Source organism: Melozone crissalis, unplaced genomic scaffold (assembly GCF_028551555.1).
Source record: "Melozone crissalis strain CALT ecotype California unplaced genomic scaffold, PUWL_Pcris_2 ptg000253l_1, whole genome shotgun sequence".
In the NCBI taxonomy this organism is placed as follows: Eukaryota; Metazoa; Chordata; class Aves; order Passeriformes; family Passerellidae; genus Melozone; species Melozone crissalis.
Window position 1 is genome coordinate 139,314 of NW_026536011.1, and position 21,280 is coordinate 160,593.

At 55.0% G+C, this 21,280-nt stretch overlaps 1 protein-coding gene across 1 annotated transcript; it reads left to right on the forward strand.

The window, feature by feature from the left end:
• The first annotated feature begins 4,713 nt into the window (after window positions 1–4,713).
• LRRN2 (leucine rich repeat neuronal 2) lies at window positions 4,714–21,010 on the forward strand. Its single transcript, XM_054294517.1, is given in 8 exon segments — window positions 4,714–4,966; window positions 18,703–19,168; window positions 19,170–19,550; window positions 19,552–20,145; window positions 20,147–20,551; window positions 20,553–20,647; window positions 20,649–20,875; window positions 20,878–21,010. Coding segments are annotated over 7 exon segments (2,133 nt in total). The 5' UTR covers window positions 4,714–4,966; window positions 18,703–18,859; the 3' UTR covers window positions 21,000–21,010.
• Window positions 21,011–21,280: the final 270 nt, after the last annotated feature.

Consider the following 21,280-nt stretch of genomic DNA (forward strand, 5'->3'; position numbering starts at 1 on the left):
TGGAATGTCCCCAGGGGGAAAAATGTCCCCGAGCAGAGCCCCGGGGGAAGGGAGGGAAAACAGGGCTGGGGTGAGGGGATCCCTGGGACGATGACAACCCCGTGATGGTGACGGTGACACCCCACTGTCCTCTGTGACAGTGACATCCCCATTGTCCTCTGTGATGGTGACACCCGTGATGGTGACGGTGACACACCCGTGATGGTGACAGTGACACCCCTCTGTCCTCTATGATGGTGACACCCCCATGATGGTGACAGTGACACCCCATTGTCCCCTGTAATGGTGACGCCCCTGTGATGGTGACAGTGACATCCCATTGTCCCCTGTGACAGTGACATCCCGTTGTCCCCCATGATGGTGACAGTGACACCCCATTGTCCCCTGTAATGGTGACACCCCTGTGATGGTGACAGTGACACCCCATTGTCCTCTGTGACAGTGACACCCCTGTGATGGTGACAGTGACATCCCATTGTCCCCTGTGACAGTGACATCCCGTTGTCCCCCATGATGGTGACAGTGACGCCCCTCTGTCCTCTATGATGGTGACACCCCCGTGATGGTGACAGTGACGCCCCATTGTCCCCTGTAATGGTGACACCCCTGTGATGGTGACAGTGACACCCCATTGTCCTCTGTGACAGTGACACCCCTGTGATGGTGACAGTGACATCCCATTGTCCCCTGTGACAGTGACATCCCCTTGTCCCCCATGATGGTGACAGTGACGCCCCTCTGTCCTCTATGATGGTGACACCCCCGTGATGGTGACAGTGACGCCCCATTGTCCTCTGTAATGGTGACACTCCCATGATGGTGACATCCCATGGCCCCTGTGACACTACACATTGTTCATTAAAAAATCCCCACATTATCCATAAAAAATCCCATGTTATCCATTAAAAATTCCCCCCCATTATCCATCAAAAATTCCCCCCCATTATCCATTAAAAACCCCCCATGTTGTCCATAAAAAACTCTTCATTATCCATTAAAAAAATCCATGTTATCCATAAAAAAATGCCATGTTATCCATAAAAACCCCCTCATTATTCATAAAAAAACCCATGTTATCCATTTAAAAAAATCCCATGTTATCCATAAAATCCCCCATATTTTCCACAAAAAATCCCATGTTATCCATAAAAAACTCTCATTATCCATAAAAAGACCCTCCATGTTATCCATTAAAAAATCCCATGTTATCCATAAGAAGCCACCCCATCCTATCCATAAAAAAATCCCATGTTTTCCATCAAAAATCCCATGTTATCCATAAAAAATCCTCATTATCCATAAAAAAATCCCCCCCAAGGTTATCCATTAAAAAATCCCACGTTCTCCATAAAAAAACCCCATAAATGGGAGACCCTACCAGGTGTGCTCACCCTGGAATTTCCTCCCAAAGTGGGCCTGAAGATGTCTGGAAATGAGGAAAGGATAAATCCCAGCCCTGGCAGAGAGAGCCGCTCCCATCTGGGCTCTAATTCCAGTTTTTCCTGGTTTTTATGGGATCGGCCCTGATTTACGGGCAGCTTTTATGGCAGCCATAAAGCAGCCCCAAAATGCAGGGAGTAAAGGGAGCGGAGGAACATTTCCCATTCCTGGATCATGGAAATTCCAGAGGATTCCAAGATCTTTCCATGGGGGAGGTGGGGATTTGGGGAGGCTGCTGTGATTTGGGATTGGGGTTAAAAATGGGATTTGGGAAGGGGAAAAAAGGAGGGGAATTCTTGGGATATGGGAAGGGAGAGGGACAGCCCTGAATTCAGGGCTCTGGATTTGGGAATTCACCTCCAGCTGGGGAAAGGGGACAGGATCCCATTCCCATCCCCGCCACAGGGGTGACCTTGCCTCATCCCAAACTTATGGGAATTAAATTTGGGATGGGGGAGCAGAATTAAAAACGGGATTTGGGATGCCTGCAGGGTTCCTCCATCCATGGGGTTTTCCTGACCCAGAAGGGAATAAAAGGTGCTGGGACCCTTTTGTTCATCCAGGTCTGGTAGAGCTGAGCTTGGCTGAGCCTGGCTTAACCCCCTAAATCCCGTGGTTCTCCAGGAAAATTCCTCAGTGCACTCCCCCAGGACCTCACCTCGCATCCTAAGGGATAAAAGAATGGGAATCTCACAACCTCACAAATGTGAGAGGGAAAACCCCACTCCAGACTCCGAGATTTTATTTTTTTCCCGGTTTTAAGGAACATTTTTAACCCTTTCCCAGGGAATATTCTCCAGGTGGATCCCAGAGCCGGCCGGGGGAGAAGCGCTGGCGCAGCAGGGAGGATAAATCAGAGCCATCTCGGCTGCAATCCCACGCAATTAAAACCTGGATCGGGATGTGCTCGGCAGCCTGAGGAGCATCTCGGGAGCCTCGGGAATTACTCAGCCTCTGCAGCAGCGCGGCAGGAGCGGGGCGAGGCCGGATGGGGCACTGGCAGGGCTCCGGGACACCTGGGAGCGGCTTCCCCATCCCCCGGGAATGCCCGGAGCAGCCAAAATCCACCTGGAGCATTCGAAATCCACCTGGAAGGGCTTTTCCAGGAGCTCCACAGAGCCTTCCATAGGAATTTGGGACATTTCAAAGGGCATTTCCCTGCCAGCCCCACAGCACAGGGGGCTGCAAACCAACCCAACCTCTGCTCCAGGTGCCCCCAGCCCTGGCAGCGGGAACGGGCACAAAATCCCCCTGGAAAGGCTTTCCCAGCCCTCCAAATCCCCCTGGAAGGGTTTTCCCAGCCCAGCCGGAGCTCCTCAGCAGTTTCCACAGGATGCTAAAGGGATCTGGGAAAAATAAACGGGAATTTCCTCCCGTGACCCAGCTCCGATTTTTCCTTTTGCTGTTGGACAATCCTGGAGGGGCCGGTGCAGTTGAGCCCCCCGACCCCGGGGACGCTCTAAAGCAAAGCCCGGCTTTAGTGAGGCTGAACCCGAGCCCAGCTCGCGTTAGGCGCCTGCGGAAGGGCTCTGCCGAGGGGGGCGGGCAGCGACTCGATGCCATTGAAGTGCTGCCAATTAAATCAGGTCACTCCGAGCGCTCTGCGAGCTCTGCTCGGCGTGTGCGCGGCCCCGCTCCAGCCCCGAGCTCCAGCCCTGATCCAGACCCCAGCCCCAAATTGCAGCCCTGCTCCAGCCCCGAATTCCAGCCCCAAATTCCAACCCTGATCCAGACCCCAGTCCCACTCCAGACCCAAATTCCAGCCCCGAGTTCCAACCCTGATCCAGACCCCAGCCTTTTTCCAGCCCCAAATTCCAACCCTGATCCAGACCCCAGCCCTGATCCATCCCCAAATTCCAACCCTGATCCAGCCCCACTCCAGCCCCAAATTCCAGTCCTGAGCTCCAGCCTAGAGTTCCAGCCCTTATCCAGACCCCAACCCAGCTTCAGCCCCGCTCCAGCCCCAAATTCCAATCCTGATCCAGCCCCCAGCCCTGCTCCAGCCTAGAATTCCAGCCCCGAAGTCCAGCCCCGAGTTCCAACCCTGATTCAGCCCCCAGCCCCACTCCAACCACGCTCCAGCCCCGAGTTCCAGCCCCGAGTTCCAACCCCGAGCTCCAACCCTGATCCAGAACCCAGCCCCACTCCAGCCCCAAATTCCCACCCTAATCCAGACTCCAGCCCCGAGTTCCAGCCCTGATCCAGATGGCGGCCCCGAATTCCAGACCCGAGCTCCAGCCCCAAATTCCAACCCTGATCCAGACCCCAGCCCAGCTCCAGCCCCGCCCCACACACAATTCCAGCCCTGAGTTCCAGCTCTGATCCAGACCCCAACCCTGTTGCAGCCCCGAATTCCAGGCCCGACTTCCAGCCCCGAGTTCCAACCCTCATCCAGCCCCCAGCCCCTCTCCAGCCCCGCTCCGTCCCCAGCCCCGGGCTGGAGCCAAGCCCCGGCTCCGCTCTCCAAACCCAGCATGAAACGGGCGCTCGATGGCCGCTGTCACCGCGCCCCTCCCAGGGCCCTCTGTCCCTCTCCGGGGATGGGAAAAGCTTTTCTGGGATGCAAAAATAAAGCTGAGCCTGCTCTGCTGCCCGCATCCCAAATCCTGCCCTTGTCCCAGCCCCACAGCTGCCGGTGACAGGTCCTTGTCCCCATGTCATGCTGGGTGTCACTGTGGGTGACCCTCTGGGTGACACAGCTGGGGTGACAAGGGCAAAATGCAGATTTTCCCCAGTTTTTTCCCAAGGTTAAGATTTCTCTGAAAATCGCTTTTTGGGGAAAACGAGCCCCTGGCAGCGCGCCCTGCTTGGGGACAGAGCCGGGGAACTCGCGGGGTGGCCTCGCTGTCCCCTCGGGGAGGGACACGGGGCTGGCGGGGTCATCTTTGGAAATGCCGAGAAATCCCGGTGGGCAGGAGGAGATCTGGGACACAAATCCTAAATTTGGGACGCAAATCCCAAATCCACCGAGCGTCCCCTTCCCCTCGCAGCCACCCCCGCAGCCCCCGGGCTGGGCGACCCCCGTGTGCGGGGAGGGGGCGGCGGTGGCGCAGCGGGAGCGCTGCGGATGCCGAGGGCCGGATCAGCATCCTCGGGAGAGCCTTCATCCCTCGGCATCATCCCCCAGGAGAGGCCGGAGCCGCAGGGGTTAAGGCAGGAGCTGCCTCGGGTGGGTGGCACGCCGTGGCGACAAGGCTGGAGTGAGGAGGAGGAGGAGGATTGGGGAGGGAGGGGAGAAGGAGGAGAGGGAGGAGGAGGAGGAGGAGGAGGAGGGGGAGCGGGGACGGTGCGGCTGCGAAGGCGCCGGGCGAGCCAAGGGTGAGGAGCTCTCCCCGCCGCCTCCAGCCCTGAGGGTGGCCGGAGGGTCCTGCTGGCCCTGTCGCCGTCCTCAGCGACAAGGACAGACCCCGCCAGCGGTGACAGCTCCGGAGCCAGCCGGCCTTTTGTCTGCCAGATGTGCGGGCAGCTGTGGCGGGGGGCGGCAGGCGGTGACAGCGGCGCCGGGGGACGGGGACAGGCTCGGAGGGTGAGCTGGGGGCCACCGCCGCGGTTTGGGGGTTTTGGGGCCGGGGGTGACTTTGGGGGGGCTCCTGCGCGCTGCAGCAGCGAGCCGGCGCCTCCAGCTCGCTCGGGGTTGTTTTTTTGCCATTCCAGAGCTTTGCTTTCCCTGCTCGATGCCGGGTTTGAGGAGAAATGGTGCGTTTGGAAATAAACGGGGTGGGGGAAAAAAAATAACAGGGAATGGATGGAGAGCGGCGCTTCGGGAGGGGTTGAAGCGACGGGAGGAAGGCAGGGATGGCTCCCAGGTACCGCGGGGTGGGAGCTGCATCCCCGCTCCTGGAAACTCCTCCGGGATCCGGCGGATCCTCGGCCCGGCGCGGGTGGGAGCGGGGGGTGAGGGCGGCGGGGCCGGGGGTGATGCGCTGGTCACGGAGCCGCCGGCGGGGCCGGGATCCAGGGATGCTGCCAGGATGCGATCCGGGCGGGAGCGGCGCTTCCCGGGCGTTAACCCCTGGGTGCCCGAGCGACGCGGAAAATGTGACGGGAGGGACGTTGGGTGTGAAAGAGAGGAACAACGCGGTCCTTGGGGCTCCTGGCCAGCCCTCCTCCACCTGGGGACAGCCGGCCGAGGAGGGGGGAACAGCAAAGGTGATGGCAAAGGACGCGTCGGGAACAATCATTTTGGTGTCATTTTGGTGTCATTTTAATGTCATTTTCCTGCTTTCTGTACCGGTGCCGTGTTTACCTCCCCCCGCTGCCCAGCTCTGCCCCTCCCCGCCGCGGCTGCACCCGTCCGCAGTGCCCGGGTCCCTGTGCCAGCGCCCAGCCCTGCCCGGGGCCGTGCCCAGCCCAGCCCTGCCCAGTGCTGCCCTGCCCGAGGCCGTACCCAGCCCTGCCCGGGTCCCTGTGCCAGCGCCCAGCCCTGCCCGGGGCCGTGCCCATCCCTGCCCGGGGCCGTGCCCAGCCCAGCCCTGCCCAGCGCTGCCCTGCCCGGGGCCGTACCCAGCCCTGCCCGGGTCCCTGTGCCAGCGCCCAGCCCTGCCCGGGGCCGTGCCCAGCGCTGCCCGGGGCCGTGCCCAGCCCTGCCCTGCCCGGGGCCGTGCCCAGCCAGCCCGGAGAGCCCCAGGGTGATCCCCGGGAGCCGCTCCGGGAAAGGGCTCGGGGCAGGCAGGGACCCCGCGCTCCGTGTGCGGCTGAGCCAGCGCTGCCCTCGCCTCCCCCGGCGCTCAGCCCGGCCCTGGCTTCTCCCAGAGCCTGGAGAAAGGGATTGGAGGCGCCCAGGAGGAGCGGGAGAAGCCCTGGACACGCAGGGCCGGAGTCCCCGGGAGCGGCGTTCCCGGGGATGCTGTGGCTGGAGCTGCAGGTGGGCGCTGCCGTCGGGATCCGCTCCCTCCAGCCTGGATGTGCCGGGGCTGTGGCAGCTCCGGAGCGACGCGCGGGTGTCACCCCTGTCCCCTCTTGTGTCCCCTGCGTGTCCCCTCCCTGTCCCCTCCGCGCTGGTGCCGAGCCAGGACCCAGCCCTGCCTTTCGCAGAGCCCCGATCCTGCAGCCTGGGCACGGGCAGAGCCCCTGGAGAAGCCGGGATGGGAATGGCTCATCCCAACCTCCCTCATCCCCAGCCTGCGGTGGCTCCGGACACGATTCCCTGTCCTGGGAATTGTCCTGGGAGGTCCCTCAGGTCACTCCAGGGACACCGGGCAGCATCTCCCGGCTCCAGCCCTGGCTCGCTGTGCCGGAGGATCCCGATTCTGCCCTGCTGAGGCTTTTCCTGGCATTCCCGGCTCTCTGTGTCCCCTCTGAGGGCAGCAGGAGCGGCTTTGTCACCTGCTGGCGCCGCTGGAAGTGGCAGAGCAGGATTGGGATCTGAGGGCCGGGCTTGGCCTTTGCTCCTCGGCCATTCCCAACCCTTCCCTTTGGCTGGAATCTCTCCTCCCATTCCCAACCATTTTCTTTAGCTGGGATGTCTTTCCATTCCCAATCATCCCTTTGGCTGGGATCTCTCTTCCCATTCCCAACTCTTTTATTTAGATGGGATCTCTCTTCCCAATCCAACCCTCCCCTTTGACTGGGATCTCTCTTCTCATTCCCAACCCTTTCCTTTAGCTGGGATCTCTCCTCTCACTCCCAATCCTTTTCTTTGGCTGGGATTTCTCTTCTTATTCCCAACTTTTCCCTTTGATTGGGATCTCTCTTCCCATTCCCAACCCTTCCCTTTGTCTGGAATCTCTCTTCCCATTCCCATTCCCATTCCCATTCCCAACCCTTCCCTTTGGATGGGATCTCTCTTCCCATCCACAGAGGAAAACCGGGAGCTGAGCCGTGCCCAGAGCCCTGGCAGAGCCCTTGGGATCCCTCTGGCACAGGGAAAAGAGCCAGGAATTCTGCAGGACCCTGATCCAACCCCATCCCAACCCCATCCAACCCCATCCCGACCCCATCCAGCCTCAGCGGGGCTGCAGGAATTCCCTTTTCCCAAAACCGCGGGTATTGAGCTGGAATTGCCCCCTCGGGGGTTCAGAGGAGTTGTTCCCATTCCCACGGAATCTCAGATTCCCAGGGAATTCCGATTTCAATTCCAGAGCACTCCTGCCGCCCTGCCCAGCCACGGCTCCTTCTCCTGAAGCTCAGGGATCGTCCCACTCCTGCTTTCAGCTGGAAAAACACTTCCCTGCCGTTCTGGGATGTGATCCTGGATTTCCTGGCTAGGACAGGGATCGGGGGGATGCTGGGAATGCCCAGAGCCGGTGCAGGGGATGTTGGGAATTCCACCTGTGCAGGTGAACCCCAAACATGAGGCTCTGCCCCTTCATTCCCAGATTTCCTCCTGGATCACCCTGGTCATTAATTCTTCTTCCCTTCCACGGGAGATTCCATGGGATGACATTCCCGATGTCCCAAAAGGACACAAAAATTCATCACCGCCCCCCTTTTGATCCCAAATCCCTTTTCCAGGACATGAAGGAGCTGTTCCCACTGTTTGTTCCCAATCCCAAGCCTCTGGAATGAGGGCTGGGATCTCTCCCTCCCCCATGACTTTGATTTTATGGGATTATTCCCAAGGGAATAATTCCCAACCCAGTTTGGGAAGGAGAATCCCAATCCCAGTTGCTGCTTCCCACCAGGGCACCGGGATAAGCAGGAAAATGGGATGAGTCCAAAATTCCTGAAATTTTGGGGAGTTCCCTGTAGATAAAACCCCGCACTGGGATTTTGGGGTGGAATTTTGGGATCAGGATCGCCGCTCCTGAGTCAGGGGATAAACCTGGATAAACCTGGCCACTTCCAGCATCCATTTATCCAGGACCCAGGCAGCCTCTGGAATTCCCAGCAGCATTCCAGGCCATCCATTTATTTATGGAAGGCTTTGGAAAATGCGGATCCAGCTGCTGAATTTTAGGATTTTTTTGGGAAAACTGCCTCGGGAGCCTTTGCTGTCCCCTCTCCATCCAGCCAGGACTTCTTGAGGACCATTCCCATGAAAATTCCCACAGATTCCAAGGTGGGATAGGGGCTGGAAAACCCCCTCCAAATGCTGGCAGTGGGAGCTGTTTGCAAACACTCGGGAAAAGCAGGAATTGTGCGGCGGCTCCGTTTGGAGCGCGATCCCGGGGAACAAATAAAAATGGGAAAAATTGGGATCCGTTCCCAGACAATTCACAAAGGCATTAATTGGAACTGAAGTCTGGGGCTCCTCTCACCCAGACTAGATCCATAAATTATTCGGGAATAAATTATTTGGGATAATTATTCGGGATAAATTATTTGGGATCAGTTATTCACCAGCTCTGCTTGGAATTAAGGCCGGGTTTTCCCCTCTAGGAATGATCCTGGATTTTCCTGACCCTCTCCAGGCTCAAGTCTCCCAATCTCTGTTAAAAATCCCATTTTTAATGGAATTTATAACGATCCTAACAAAAATAATCAATCCCAGGTGAAATCTGAGGGTTGGTGCTTTGTCCTTCCCAGTGGACAAAATGAGAAGAAACCAGGCTGGGAAAAAAATTGGGTTTTTTTGGGGAAGAGAGAGGCTTTAATAAGGAATTTTAAATGAGGAATTTGGAATCAGCAGGAAAAGGGGTTTTGCATCTCAACCATCTTTTCCCAAAGGATCAGAGCAGCCAGCTCCAGATCTTTTTTAGGAAGGAAAAGCAGCAGCTTTGCTTCCCTGATTCCCAGCAGGACCTTTGGGAATAACGACGGGGGGAAAGCATTAAAAATACAAATTCTACCTGGAAAAAAAAGGGGATTTTTCCAATTTATGATCCATTAAAAATGCACCAATTCGGTCTGTGCCAGGAGAAGCTTTTCCATCCTGTGGTTGTCACCCTTCCCAGGATGATCCTTACATTTCAAGGAATATTTTGGCTGCTCCAAGCAGCGTTTGATGCCTCATCAAAGCCTCTCCCTTGCCTTGAAATCCCCCCCAAAAAAAGGAAATGGGGTGGAAGCTTTGATCCCGATTGGAAAATTGCTGTAGAGCCCGTTTTTCCCAGGAATGTTTGGATTCCCATGGAAAATTTTGAGCCCGGTCCCATTTCTGAGTCACTTTTCCCAACTCCCACGAGCTCCCGGGATTGGTTGTCCCAATCCTGGCTCTGGGGAGCTCCGGCATTCCTGAATTCCTGGAGTTTGGTGGGATTCATCCCTTTGGAAGCACCCAGGGCCAGTCCTTCAGAATTCCAGGTCCCTGAATTTCCATCCACCCTGGAATTCCCTTTCCATGGAATTCTTGTTTAAAAAAAGGGATTTCAGGAACATTTTCCAGCTGTTTTTACGGCTCTTTAATAATTCCTTGGCTCCTTTTTTTCCCAGTAAAATCCTCTTGGGCAGAGTTGTCCTCCCTGGCTTGGCCATGGATTTTCCCAGTTTTCCTGGAATTCTCAGGATGCTGAAAAGATGGGAGAGCAGGAATTTCTCCTGCTGTGCCCACACTCATGTTGGGAAACGGATTTGGGAAATAGATTTGGGAAATGGATTTGGAAAAGGGATTTGGGAAATGGATTTGGAAAAGACATTTGGGAGATGGATTTGGGAAATGGATTTGAGAGATGGATTTGGGAAATGGATTGGGAAATGGTTTTGGGAGATGGATGTGGTTCCATCAGCAGCCCTCAAGGTCTATTGGGACAGGGATCAGCTTTTCCTGCTGCATTTTCCAGGTTTTCCCATTTCCTGCTGCAGAATCCCTGGAAACTGAGGGATTTTTCCATGGGAATGAGGGGGATGAGCAGCTGGGATGTTCTTTGGCTCTCCAAATCTTTTCCTTCCTGCTCCAGAGCCATTCCAGCTCCAGCTCCAAGCCCAGCGGTGTTTGAGCTCATCCCAGTTTTTCCTCCATGGATAAATCCCCTTTCCCCTCCTCTCCCAGCTCTCAGCGGGATGATTTCATTCCAGATAAGCTGGAAATGGAATTTACCGGGAATCAGGGAGGGATTTTCCACCCGGTGGGCGCAGCATCCACATCCCGCTGGAAAACCCCTCTCGGGGAGCGCCGGGAGCGGCTCAGCCCCCAAAATCCCATAAAAGCAGCGCGGCTCCATCCCCTCCCCGGCTCCCCGAGCCTTCCCAGAGGGATTCGCCTCCATCCCACGGATCCGCTCCGTGCCCGGGGAGGGGGTGAGGCGGCCCCGCAGCCGTGCCTGCCAGTTGCCATGGCAACCGTAGGTTTTCCTTAGGATTCCTGATGACTCCTCGGCATCCGCGCCGATCCGCGGCTTTTCTTCGGGGATGCTGGGGGTTGTTCCCTTTCCTTGGCGGGGCTGGATCCGCTGGAAAAGCCTGGATTTGATCTTTTCCTGGGTTTTTTTCTACTGCTAGAGCTTCCCTCCTTTCCGCCCTGACCTGCAGCCAGCGATTCCAGGCTTGGAATTTGTCGGGAATTGGGAGCTGGGGCACCTTTGGTTGTCCCCTGGCAGCAGGACCTTGTGTCGTTGTGGAATTCCAGAGTCCTGATGGAATTCCAGGGTCCTGATGGAATTCCAGAGTCCTTGTGGAATTCCAGAGTCTTTGTGGAATTCCAGAGTCCTGGTGGAATTCCAGAGTTCTTGTGGAATTCCAGAGTCCTGATGGAATTCCAGAGTCTTTGTGGAATTCCAGAGTCCTTGTGGAATTCCAGAATCCTTGTGGAATTCCAGAGTCCTGATGGAATTCCAGAGTCTTTGTGGAATTCCAGAATCCTTGTGGAATTCCAGAGTCCTGATAGAATTCCAGAGTCTTTGTGGAATTCCAGAGTCCTTGTGGAATTCCAGAGGCCTCCTGGCCCTGGAGGGATCCCCAGGACGGGATCAGCTCCCCCAGGAGAATCCCAGATCCTGCAGACACGGCTGGGATGTGATTCCAAGGGGTTTGGTCATTCCAGGCCTTTCTGGCATCCAAGGAGGCCGGAATGCTCCAGGAGAAAAGCAGGGAGAGACTTCCCTGGGATTGGGAATGGCTCTGATCCCACAGGTGCCGCCCTGAGCTGGAATTCCGTGGGAGCAGCTCTGGAATTCAAACCCTTTGACATTCCCAGGAACTCAAACCCTGTGACATTCCCAGGAGCTCAAACCCTTTGACATTCCCAGACATTCCTGTCCTTGGAGGCGGAAGGGAAAAGGGGGAGGTTTGGGGGGAGCTGCTCTGCAAATGAGGCGGCGTTAATGAGGAATTAATTATCCATCGTTCCCCATCCGCTGGGAAGGTCACGGGGAATGACACAGCGGCGTCCCTGCTGTGCCCTGCATGAAGCAGCGCTCCAAAATTCCAATTTTATGGAATTCTGGGGGGCTGAGCCCTTCCCTGGGCTCCCACAGAGGGATTTTCCAGCGGGATGTGGATCCTGAGCATTCCCGCTGCACCCACGGGATGCAAAAACGGGGCCTGATCCCGGCAAAATCCCACAGTTCCTTTGGGGAATGGGATGGGATCCATGGGATAGGATCCATGGGATGGGATGGGATGGGATCCATGGGATGGGATGGGATGGGATGGGATGGGATGGGATGGGATGGGATCCATGGGATGGGATGGGATGGGATCCATGGGATGGGATGGGATCCATGGGATGGGATGGGATGGGATGGGATGGGGCAGGAATGCTGGGGGCTCCCAGCTCCCCACAGTTCCCAGTGCAGTGATTGGAGCAGCGCTGATCACAGAATTCCCCAAAATCTGGAAGCAAATTCCACTTGGAGGCTTTCCCTGGAACCCTCAGCGACGGCTTCCAGAGGCTGAAGGGCTCTAAATTATCCCTTGGGAAGGAAATCCTGGGGATGGCTCAGGAAAAACCAGGCAGGAACAGCCGGGAAGGGCGTGGAGCAGGAGGGGAAAATTTTTGGGATATTCTGGGAATGCACCTGTGACCTCCCTGCCTGGATAGGAAGGGGCTGGACGGGAAAATTCCATGGAATTCTGTGTGGGAGGAAATACGAACCAACGCTCTGCAAATCATAAAAAAAAAAAGAGGTGGCAGGGTGATAAATACCCCAAAAATCAGTTTTTTCCTCCTTCCCCACCCAATTTCTGCCTGGAATGTTCTTATCTGCCGTTGGAAATGTGGGATTTGGGAGCGGGGATCCGCAGGCACAGCCGGAGTTCAGCTCCTGCTGCAGCCCGGAGCCGCTGCCAGGAGCTGGAGCTGCTCCCAAAAACGCAGAGAGCTGCAGCCCAGCGCGGCTCAGGGGGGGTGAAAAACCTGGATTTTCCACAGGGAAGGACAATCCAGCTGAAATTCCACCTCCCCAGCCCCGGATTTCTCCAGGGGCAGAGCTCAGCCAGCTTTATCCCCCCATGGAATTTGGGCAATTCCAAATGCTCCAGGTTAACACCATGGCCTGAGGATCAGGGATAAAATGAGGTGGTCCAGGGGCTGAAAATCATGGATTTGAGACTTTCTGGGCTGAAAATCAGGGATTTGAGTCTTTCTGATTGAAAATCATGGATTTGAGGCTTGTCTGAAAATCATAGTTTTGAGGCTTCTTGTCTGAAAATAATGGAATTGAGGCTTCTTGTCTAAAAATCATGGATTTGAAGCTTCTGGGTTGAAAATCAGGTAAATCTTCCTGTCTGGAAATCATGGATTTGAGGATTCTGGGCTGAAAATCATAGATTTGAGGCTTCCTCATTGAAAATGAAAGATCTGAGGCTTCTTGTCTGAAAATCCCTGGGGATTTATGAACTTTTGAAAAGGCCAAACTCCAAAAGCTGAATTTTGGAGAAGGGACCCCCAGCCCAGGGACCTGAGCATCTCCAAATCTCCTTTGGGATGGGATGTTCGATCCTTAGGGAATGACTGCGGCATCCAAACCCCTCTGGAATGTGCAGTTTGAGGCCGGGAGGGCCAAATTCTGCCCCTTTTTCCAGGCTGGAGGCTGAGCCTGGATCGGGGATGCCACAGGAACCTGCGGGAGCGTCTGGAGGGGGAAAACCACAAACAAAACAATTCCAGAGACAATTCCAGAGCCGAGACAACAATTCCAGAGGCGAGACAACAATTCCAGAGGCAAGACAACAATTCCAGAACCGAGACAATTCCAGAACCGAGACAACAATTCCAAGGCCGAGACAACAATTCCAGAGGTGAGACAATTCCAGAGGTAAAGCAATTTCAGAGGCAAAACAATTCCAGTCAAGACAACAATTCCAGAGCCGAGACAATTCCAGAGCCGAGACAACAATTCCAGAGCCGAGACAACAATTCCAGAGCCAAGACAATTCCAGAGCCAAGACAACAATTCCAGAGCCGAGACAACAATTCCAGAGCCAAGACAACAATTCCAGAGCCGAGACAACAATTCCAGAGCCAAGACGACAATTCCAGAGCCAAGACAACAATTCCAGAGCCAAGACGACAATTCCAGAGCCAAGACAACAATTCCAGAGCCGAGACAACAATTCCAGAGCCAAGACGACAATTCCAGAGCCAAGACAACAATCCCAAGCCCGGGAGCGCCCGGATGAGCACACCAGGCTGATTTCCCAGCCCTCCTCATTAAAATCCAGCCGGAGACAGTCAGAGAAGCACCGAGATAAGAGATAAGAGGCGGCTGCTGCCCCCGGGTTCCCGAGCTCTTCACTGCTGCTCCCGGCTGCGTTTTTATCTCCCGGCTGCCTCCCAGACAAGCAGGAATAACAGGAATCACGTTATCACCCTCTCCCTGCCCGCCGAGATGCAGGAGGATGAGAAAAAAAAAAATAAAAATCCCATCCTTGTGCACAAAACAATGATTGAGAGGAGAAATCGCTGGAAAAGGGAGTTTGGAGCGGATTCTGCCCATCCTGGTGGCTCCAAACCCTGTCCAGCTTGGCCGTGGACACTTCCAGGGTGGGGGAAGCTGTGCCAGGGCCTCGCTGCCCTCATGGGGAAGGATTTCTTCCCAAAATCCCATATAAACGCACCCTCCTTCTGCTGGGAAAAGCTCCAAGGAAACGCTTCCAAATTTGCTTTTCCCGAGCAAAAATCCCAGCTCAGACCTCAGCAGGGACTTTGCCAGGTGTTCCCCGACTCCTGGAAATGGTTTTTTTAGGGAATAACATCCCGAAATGGCAGCTGGAGGCTGCTGTGAGGGACACAGGGTGGCACACGATGGGGACACGTGTGGGGACATCGCGTCACCGTCGGGGGTGGTGTTGGGTTTAGGGGGGTGAAGCTGCTGGAAAAAGGGGTGGGAATGGCCTGGTATCCCAGGAAAACCCTCGTATTTCAGGAAAACTCTCATATTCCAGGAATAGCCTGGTATCCCAGGAAAACCCTCATATTTCAGGAAAACTCATATTCCAGGAAGAACCTGGAACCCCAGGAAAACCTTCCCATCACAGGAACAGCCTCATAATTCCAGGAAAACCCTTGTAATTCCAGGGAAACTCTTATACTCCAGGAACAGCCTCGTATCCCAACAAAAACTCTGATGTTCCAGGAAAACTTTCATATTTCAGGAACATCTTCCCATCGCGGGAAAACTTCGTATTCCAGGAAAAGCCTCCCATCCTAGGAAAACTCTCCCACCCCAGGAACAGCCTCAGTATCCCAGGAAAAACCCTCATATTCCAGGAAAACCCTCCCATCCCAAGAAAACTTCCATAAGGAACACCTTCCCATCGCGGGAAAAACTTCGTATTCCAGGAAAACCATCCCATCCTAGGAAAACTCTCCCATCCCAGGAACAGCCTTATATCCCAAGAAAAACCCCCATATTCCAGGAAAACTCATTTTCCAGGAAAACCTTTCCGTCCCAGGAAAACCCTCCCATCCCGGCAACGTCCACCTCGGGGAACACGCACCCCTCAACTGCCGAGCGCCAAAACCCCCCGGAATTCCTGAAAACGCCCCAAAGCCACCGAGTTTTCCCTGTGGCAGCTCCTCAATCCCAACTCCCATCTCCCAGGCCGGGGTTCCGGGAGCTCGGGGTTTCCATGGAGCCGCGGCGGCCGCGGGGCTCAGCCCCGGGCATACAGATGAGGGGCGAGGGGGGGGCGGTTGCCACGGAGCCGGCGACACTCGGGGCCCTTTGTCCCTCTATTTATTTCTCCTTTGTCCCTTCATTTATTTCTCCTTTGTCCCTTCATTTATTTCTCCTTCGTCCCTTTATTTATTTCTCCTTTGTCCCTTTATTTATTTCTTCTTCGTCCCTTTATTTATTTATTCTGTAAAAAATAGGTTGGAAAACTAACAGTGCATGCTTAACAATTATCAACTATTTTACAACAGTTTCCAACCTATTTTTAACAATTCTGTCTTCCTCTATTTATTTCTCCTGCATCCCTTTATTTATTTCTTCTTTGTCCCTTTATTTATTTCTCCTTTGTCCCTTTATTTATTTCTTCTGTGAAAAATAGGTTAGAAAACTAACAGTGCATCATTAACAATTCTCAACTATTTTACAACAGCTTCTAACCTATTTTTAACAATTCTTCGTCCCTCTATTTATTTCTTCTTTGTCCCTTCATTTATTTCTTCTTTGTCCCTTCATTTATTTCTCCTTTGTCCCTTCATTTATTTCTCCTTCATCCCTTTATTTATTTCTCCTTCATCCCTTTATTTGTTTGTTCTGTGAAAAATAGGTTAGAAAACTAACAGTGCATGCTTAACAATTATCAACTATTTTACAACAGCTTCTAACCTATTTTTAACAATTCTTTGTCCCCTCTATTTATTTCTCCTTTGTCCCTTTATTTATTTCTCCTTTGTCCCTTCATTTATTTCTCCTTCATCTCTTTATTTATTTCTCCTTCATCCCTTTATTTGTTTGTTCTGTGAAAAATAGGTTAGAAAACTAACAGTACATGATTAACAATTATCAACTACTTCACAATGGTTTCTAACCTATTTTTAACAATTCTTCGTCCCTCTATTTATTTCTCCTTCATCCCTTTATTTATTTCTTCTTTCTTCATTTATTTCTTCTTGTTCCTTAATTTCTTCTTTGTTCCTCTATTTATTTCTTCTTTCTTCATGTCTTTCTTCTTGTCGCCTAATTTCTTCTTTGTCCTTTTATTTATTTCTCCTTTTCCTTTGTATTTCTCCTTTGTCCTTTTTTATTTCTCATTTTTGTCGCTTCATTTCTCTTTTGCCCCTTCATTTTCTCCTTTCCCCCTGTGTTTCTCTTTTTTCTTGCATTTCTCCTTTATCTCAGTATTTCTCCTCCTTCCCTGTATTTATTTCTTCTTCTTCTTCATTTATTTCTTATTCATTTCTTCTTCAGTTTGCTCCTTTCCATTAATTTTGGTCCCAAGTTTTCCCAAATCCACCATTTTCCCTCAACTTCCCATCCTGTGACTCGCACAAACCCCTGGATTATCCCACATCCAGGATTTCTCCCAGCCATCCGTGCTGCAACCCTGCCCTGTGCTGGGAAAAAAGGGAAAAAAATCCAATTATGGATGAAACCAGCAGGGTTGGAACCAGGTGCCTTTCCCAGGATTTTCCCCCCCTCAGCAGGGATCACTCACTGCTAAAGCTCTTCCTTTTCTCCCAGTTTGTTCCTTTCCACGAATTTCGGTCCCAACTTTTCCCAAATCCGCCATTTTCCCACAAGTTCCCATCCCGTGACTCACACAAACCCCTGGATCATCTCACATCAAAGATTTCTCCCTGCAACCCTGCCCTGTGCTGGGAAAAACGGGATAAAATCCAATTATGGACGAAACCAGCAGAGCTGGGGAGGTTTTCCCTGGAAAACCAGGGTTGGAACCAGGCGCCCTTCTCCAGTGTTTCCTTCACACCTCAAAGAAAACAAATAAAACTCCTCCAAATTCCTTCGTAATATTTTTTTTTACGGAGAAAAGATTCGAGAGATATTCGAGCAGCTGGAGACTTTTACAGACCCGCAAACGCCGGAGCACTTAAAAGGAAAGGTGTGGATCCATCAGAGGGAAGCGGGAATCGATGGATCCATCCTTTCCTTTCATGCTGGTTCTGCAGGAGCTGCTTTAAAAGCAGCGGGGAAGGAGGGAAAAGAGCGGGGATCGATACGGGAGGAGTTGATGTGGAATAAACTCGGCTCAGGAGCCCCTTTCCAGGGAGAGCACGGCGGGGATAAAACTGAAACTTCGCTTTTCCCGGTCTTTTAATGTTTTTTTTTTTGTTGTTTTTTCCCCTGCTGGGTGAGAGGCTTTTAAGGGAAGAAAAGGTTGGATTGGGGTCAGCGTGGGGTGGGAGAGCTGGAGGAAATCATGGAATCAAAGGCTGGACTGGGAGAGGGGCAGGAGGTGCTGGAGGGGGTTCAAACCTATCCCAGATCCCCCCAGAGCATTCCCGGCGTTTGGGGGATGTTTTTCCCTAAGGAATATCCCATTGGAGGGCTGCAAATGGGGCTGGAGCTCCTGCATGGGGGGATTTGGAGCTGGGGAGGATGAGGAGCAGGAAGATGATTCCCATGGGATAATTATTCCCATGGAAATTTATTCCCAACTCTTGCAGCTCTGGCTCTGCTCAGCCCTAGATCCAGGGGCTGCTGGGCAGATTCCATGGGATAATTCCACCAGATTCTCTGGGATGAGAGGGCACAGAAAATGCCATGGATATAAAATGGAATCCATGGATTTGATTTGGGAAGATTCTATGGGATAATTCCACGCAGATTCTCTGGGATGGGAAGACACAGTTCAATCATGGATATAAAGCAGAATTCATGGATTTGTTTGGAGGGTCCTGGGCAGATTCCATGGGATAATTCCACCAGATTCTCTGGGATGAGAGGGCACAGAAAATGCCATGGATATAAAATGAAATTAATGGAGTTGTTTCGGGAATTCTGGGAAGATTCCATGGGATAATTCCACCCAGATCCTGTGGGATGGGAGGACACAGTTCAATCATGGATATAAAGCGGAACTCATGGATTTGTTTGGAGGGTCCTGGGCAGATCCTACAGGATAATTCCACCCAGATTCTCTGGGATGGGAGGGCACAGTGAATGCCATGGATATAAAATGGAATCCATGGATTTGATTTGGGAAGATTCTATGGGATAATTCCACGCAGATTCTCTGGGATGGGAGGACACAGTTCAATCATGGATATAAAGCAGAATTCATGGATTTGTTTGGAGGGGTCCTGGGCAGATTCCATGGGATAACTCCACCCAGATTCTCTAGGATGGGAGGGCACACTGAGTGCCATGGATATAAAATTGAATTCATGGATTTGCTGGGCAGTTTTGAAGGCACTGGGGGTCCTGGTGGTGCCATCCTCAGGTTTTTACCTCCCCAACCTGTCCCCTGTCCCTGCCCCTTGCTCCCCACGAGCCCAAATCCTCCTCTAACCCACCTTTGCTGTTTTCCCAGGAATGACCTCGAGGAGGAGCCCAGAAGATGCAGCCGAGCACGGGAACAACTCCTTTGGGGAGGAAGAAGAGGGCCCATCTCTGACTGAGGCGCCCCCAGCACTCTGAGCTCCCATTTCGGGGGGCACCAGCAGGGGCCGACCCTTCCAGGGGCTCGCATGGAGCATCTCCCCCCACGGGCGCCGTCCCCACCTCGCCGCCACCGCTGTCACCCCCCCCGTGGCCAGCTCTGGATGCTCCCTGTGACCTTCAGCAGCCCCAAAATGAGAGGCCTCCAGCCCAGCTGCCTCCTGCTGTGCGTGGTGGCCGCCAGCGCCATGCCCACGGTGCCCTGGCGGGTGGCGTGTCCCCCGCGCTGCGTGTGCCAGATCCGGCCCTGGTACACGCCCCGCTCCGCCTACCGCGAGGCGGCCACGGTGGACTGCAACGACCTCTTCATCACCTCGGTGCCCCCGGAGCTGCCCGAGGGGCACGCAGACCCTGCTGCTGCAGAGCAACAACATCGCCAGGCTGGAGCAGGGCGAGCTGGGCTACCTGCGGAACCTGTCCGAGCTGGATCTGTCGCAGAACAGCTTCTCTGACGTCTGGGATTTCGGGCTCAGGAACATGCCCCAGCTGCTCAGCCTGCACCTGGAGGAGAATCAGCTCTCTGATCTGCCCGACAGCAGCTTCCCGGGCTTGGGGAACCTTCAGGAGCTCTACCTGAACCACAACCGGCTCCGCAGCATCGCCCCCCGCGCCTTCGCCGGCCTGGGCAGCCTCCTGCGGCTCCACCTCAACTCCAACCTGCTGAGGACGCTGGACAGCCGCTGGTTCCAGATGCTGCCCAGCCTGGAGATCCTCATGGTCGGGGGGGAACAAGGTGGACGCCATCCTCGACATGAATTTCCGGCCCCTGGGCAACCTGAGGAGTTTGGTGCTGGCGGGGATGCAGCTGCGGGAGATCTCGGATTACGCCCTGGAAGGGCTGAGGAGCCTGGAGAGCCTGTCCTTCTACGACAACAAGCTGGCAGATGTCCCCAAGAGGGCTCTGCAGCAGGTGCCCGGCCTGAAATTCCTGGATCTGAACAAGAACCCGCTGCAGAGGGTCAAGCAGAGCGACTTCACCAACATGCTGCACCTCAAGGAGCTGGGCCTCAACAACATGGACGAGCTGGTGTCCATCGACCAGTTCGCCCTCATCAACCTCCCCGAGCTGACCAAGCTGGACGTCACCAACAACCCCAAGCTGTCCTTCATCCACCCCAAGGCCTTCCAGCACCTTCCGCAGCTGGAGACGCTGATGCTCAACAACAACGCCCTAAGTGCCTTGCACCGGCAGACGGTGGAGTCGCTGCCCAACCTGCAGGAGATCAGCATCCACGGCAACCCGCTGCGCTGCGACTGCGTCATCCGCTGGGTCAACAGCACCCGGCCCCGCGTGCGCTTCATCGAGCCGCAGTCCCACGCTCTGCGCCGAGCCCCCCGACCTCCAGCGCCGCCACATCCGCGACGTCCCGTTCCGGGAGATGACGGAGCAGTGCCTGCCGCTCATCTCCGCCCGCAGCCTCCCGGCGCGCCTGGACGCCCAGGTGGGTGACAACGTGGCCCTGCACTGCCGGGCGCTGGCGGAGCCGGAGCCGGAGATTTACTGGGTGACGCCGGCCGGGGCGAAGCTGCTGCCGTTCGGGGACGACGGGAAGTTCAAGGTGCACGCGGAGGGGACGCTGGAGATCCGCGGCATCGCGGCGCGCGAGGCCGGGCTCTACACGTGCGTGGCTCACAACCTGCTGGGCGCCGACACCCGCGGCGTCCGCGTGCTGGTCAACCGCTCCTTCCCGCTGGGCCAGGCCGAGCCGGAGCTGCTGGTGGGTGGACGTCCAGCCCCACCACGTCCTGCTGGCCTGGCGGCCGTGCCTCAACGCCGTCTCCTCCAACCTCACCTGGGCCAGCTCGGCGCCGGGCGCGGCGCCGGGGCTCGGCGCGGATCCCGGCGGGCACCCACAGCTTCAACATCACCCGGCTGCGCCCCGACACCGAGTACCGGGCGTGTCTGCACGTCACCTTGGTGGCGTCGCCGCTCAGGGTGGCCTGTGTGCGCGCCAGGACTAAAGAGGCCAGGCAGGGCATGCCGTGGGGACAGGGGACGCTGGTGACGGCGCTGCTGCTGTGCCTGCTGCTCCTGGCGGTGGCGGCGAGCGGGCGGATGGCGGCGGGAATCGCTCCGTGGCGCTGGGGCCGGTGCGCGTGGTTTATCCCGTGCAGCCCCGGGGACACCTCCTGGCCGTGGAGGTGCAGGCGGCGCCCCTGGAGTGCTGAGGGAGGATGGATTTTGGGGGGGTTCGGTGGGGTTTTGGGGTGGGTGGGGGAGGGGGGGAAAGGGTTTTTTACCAAAAAAAAAAAAGGACAGGTGCTGGGAAAAAATTGGATTTTCTGGACATGACCTTGAGGAGCCTCAGGGTCCATGGGAGAGGAGCCTCTGGTGGTCCTGGATTCGTGTGGAGGGGCTGGATTTGGCCGTGGATCCCAAACAAAGATGGGAGGGGATGGAGAACGCTGTGGGGGACGATGCCCCGAGTGGGTGAAGAGCCATAAAAGGA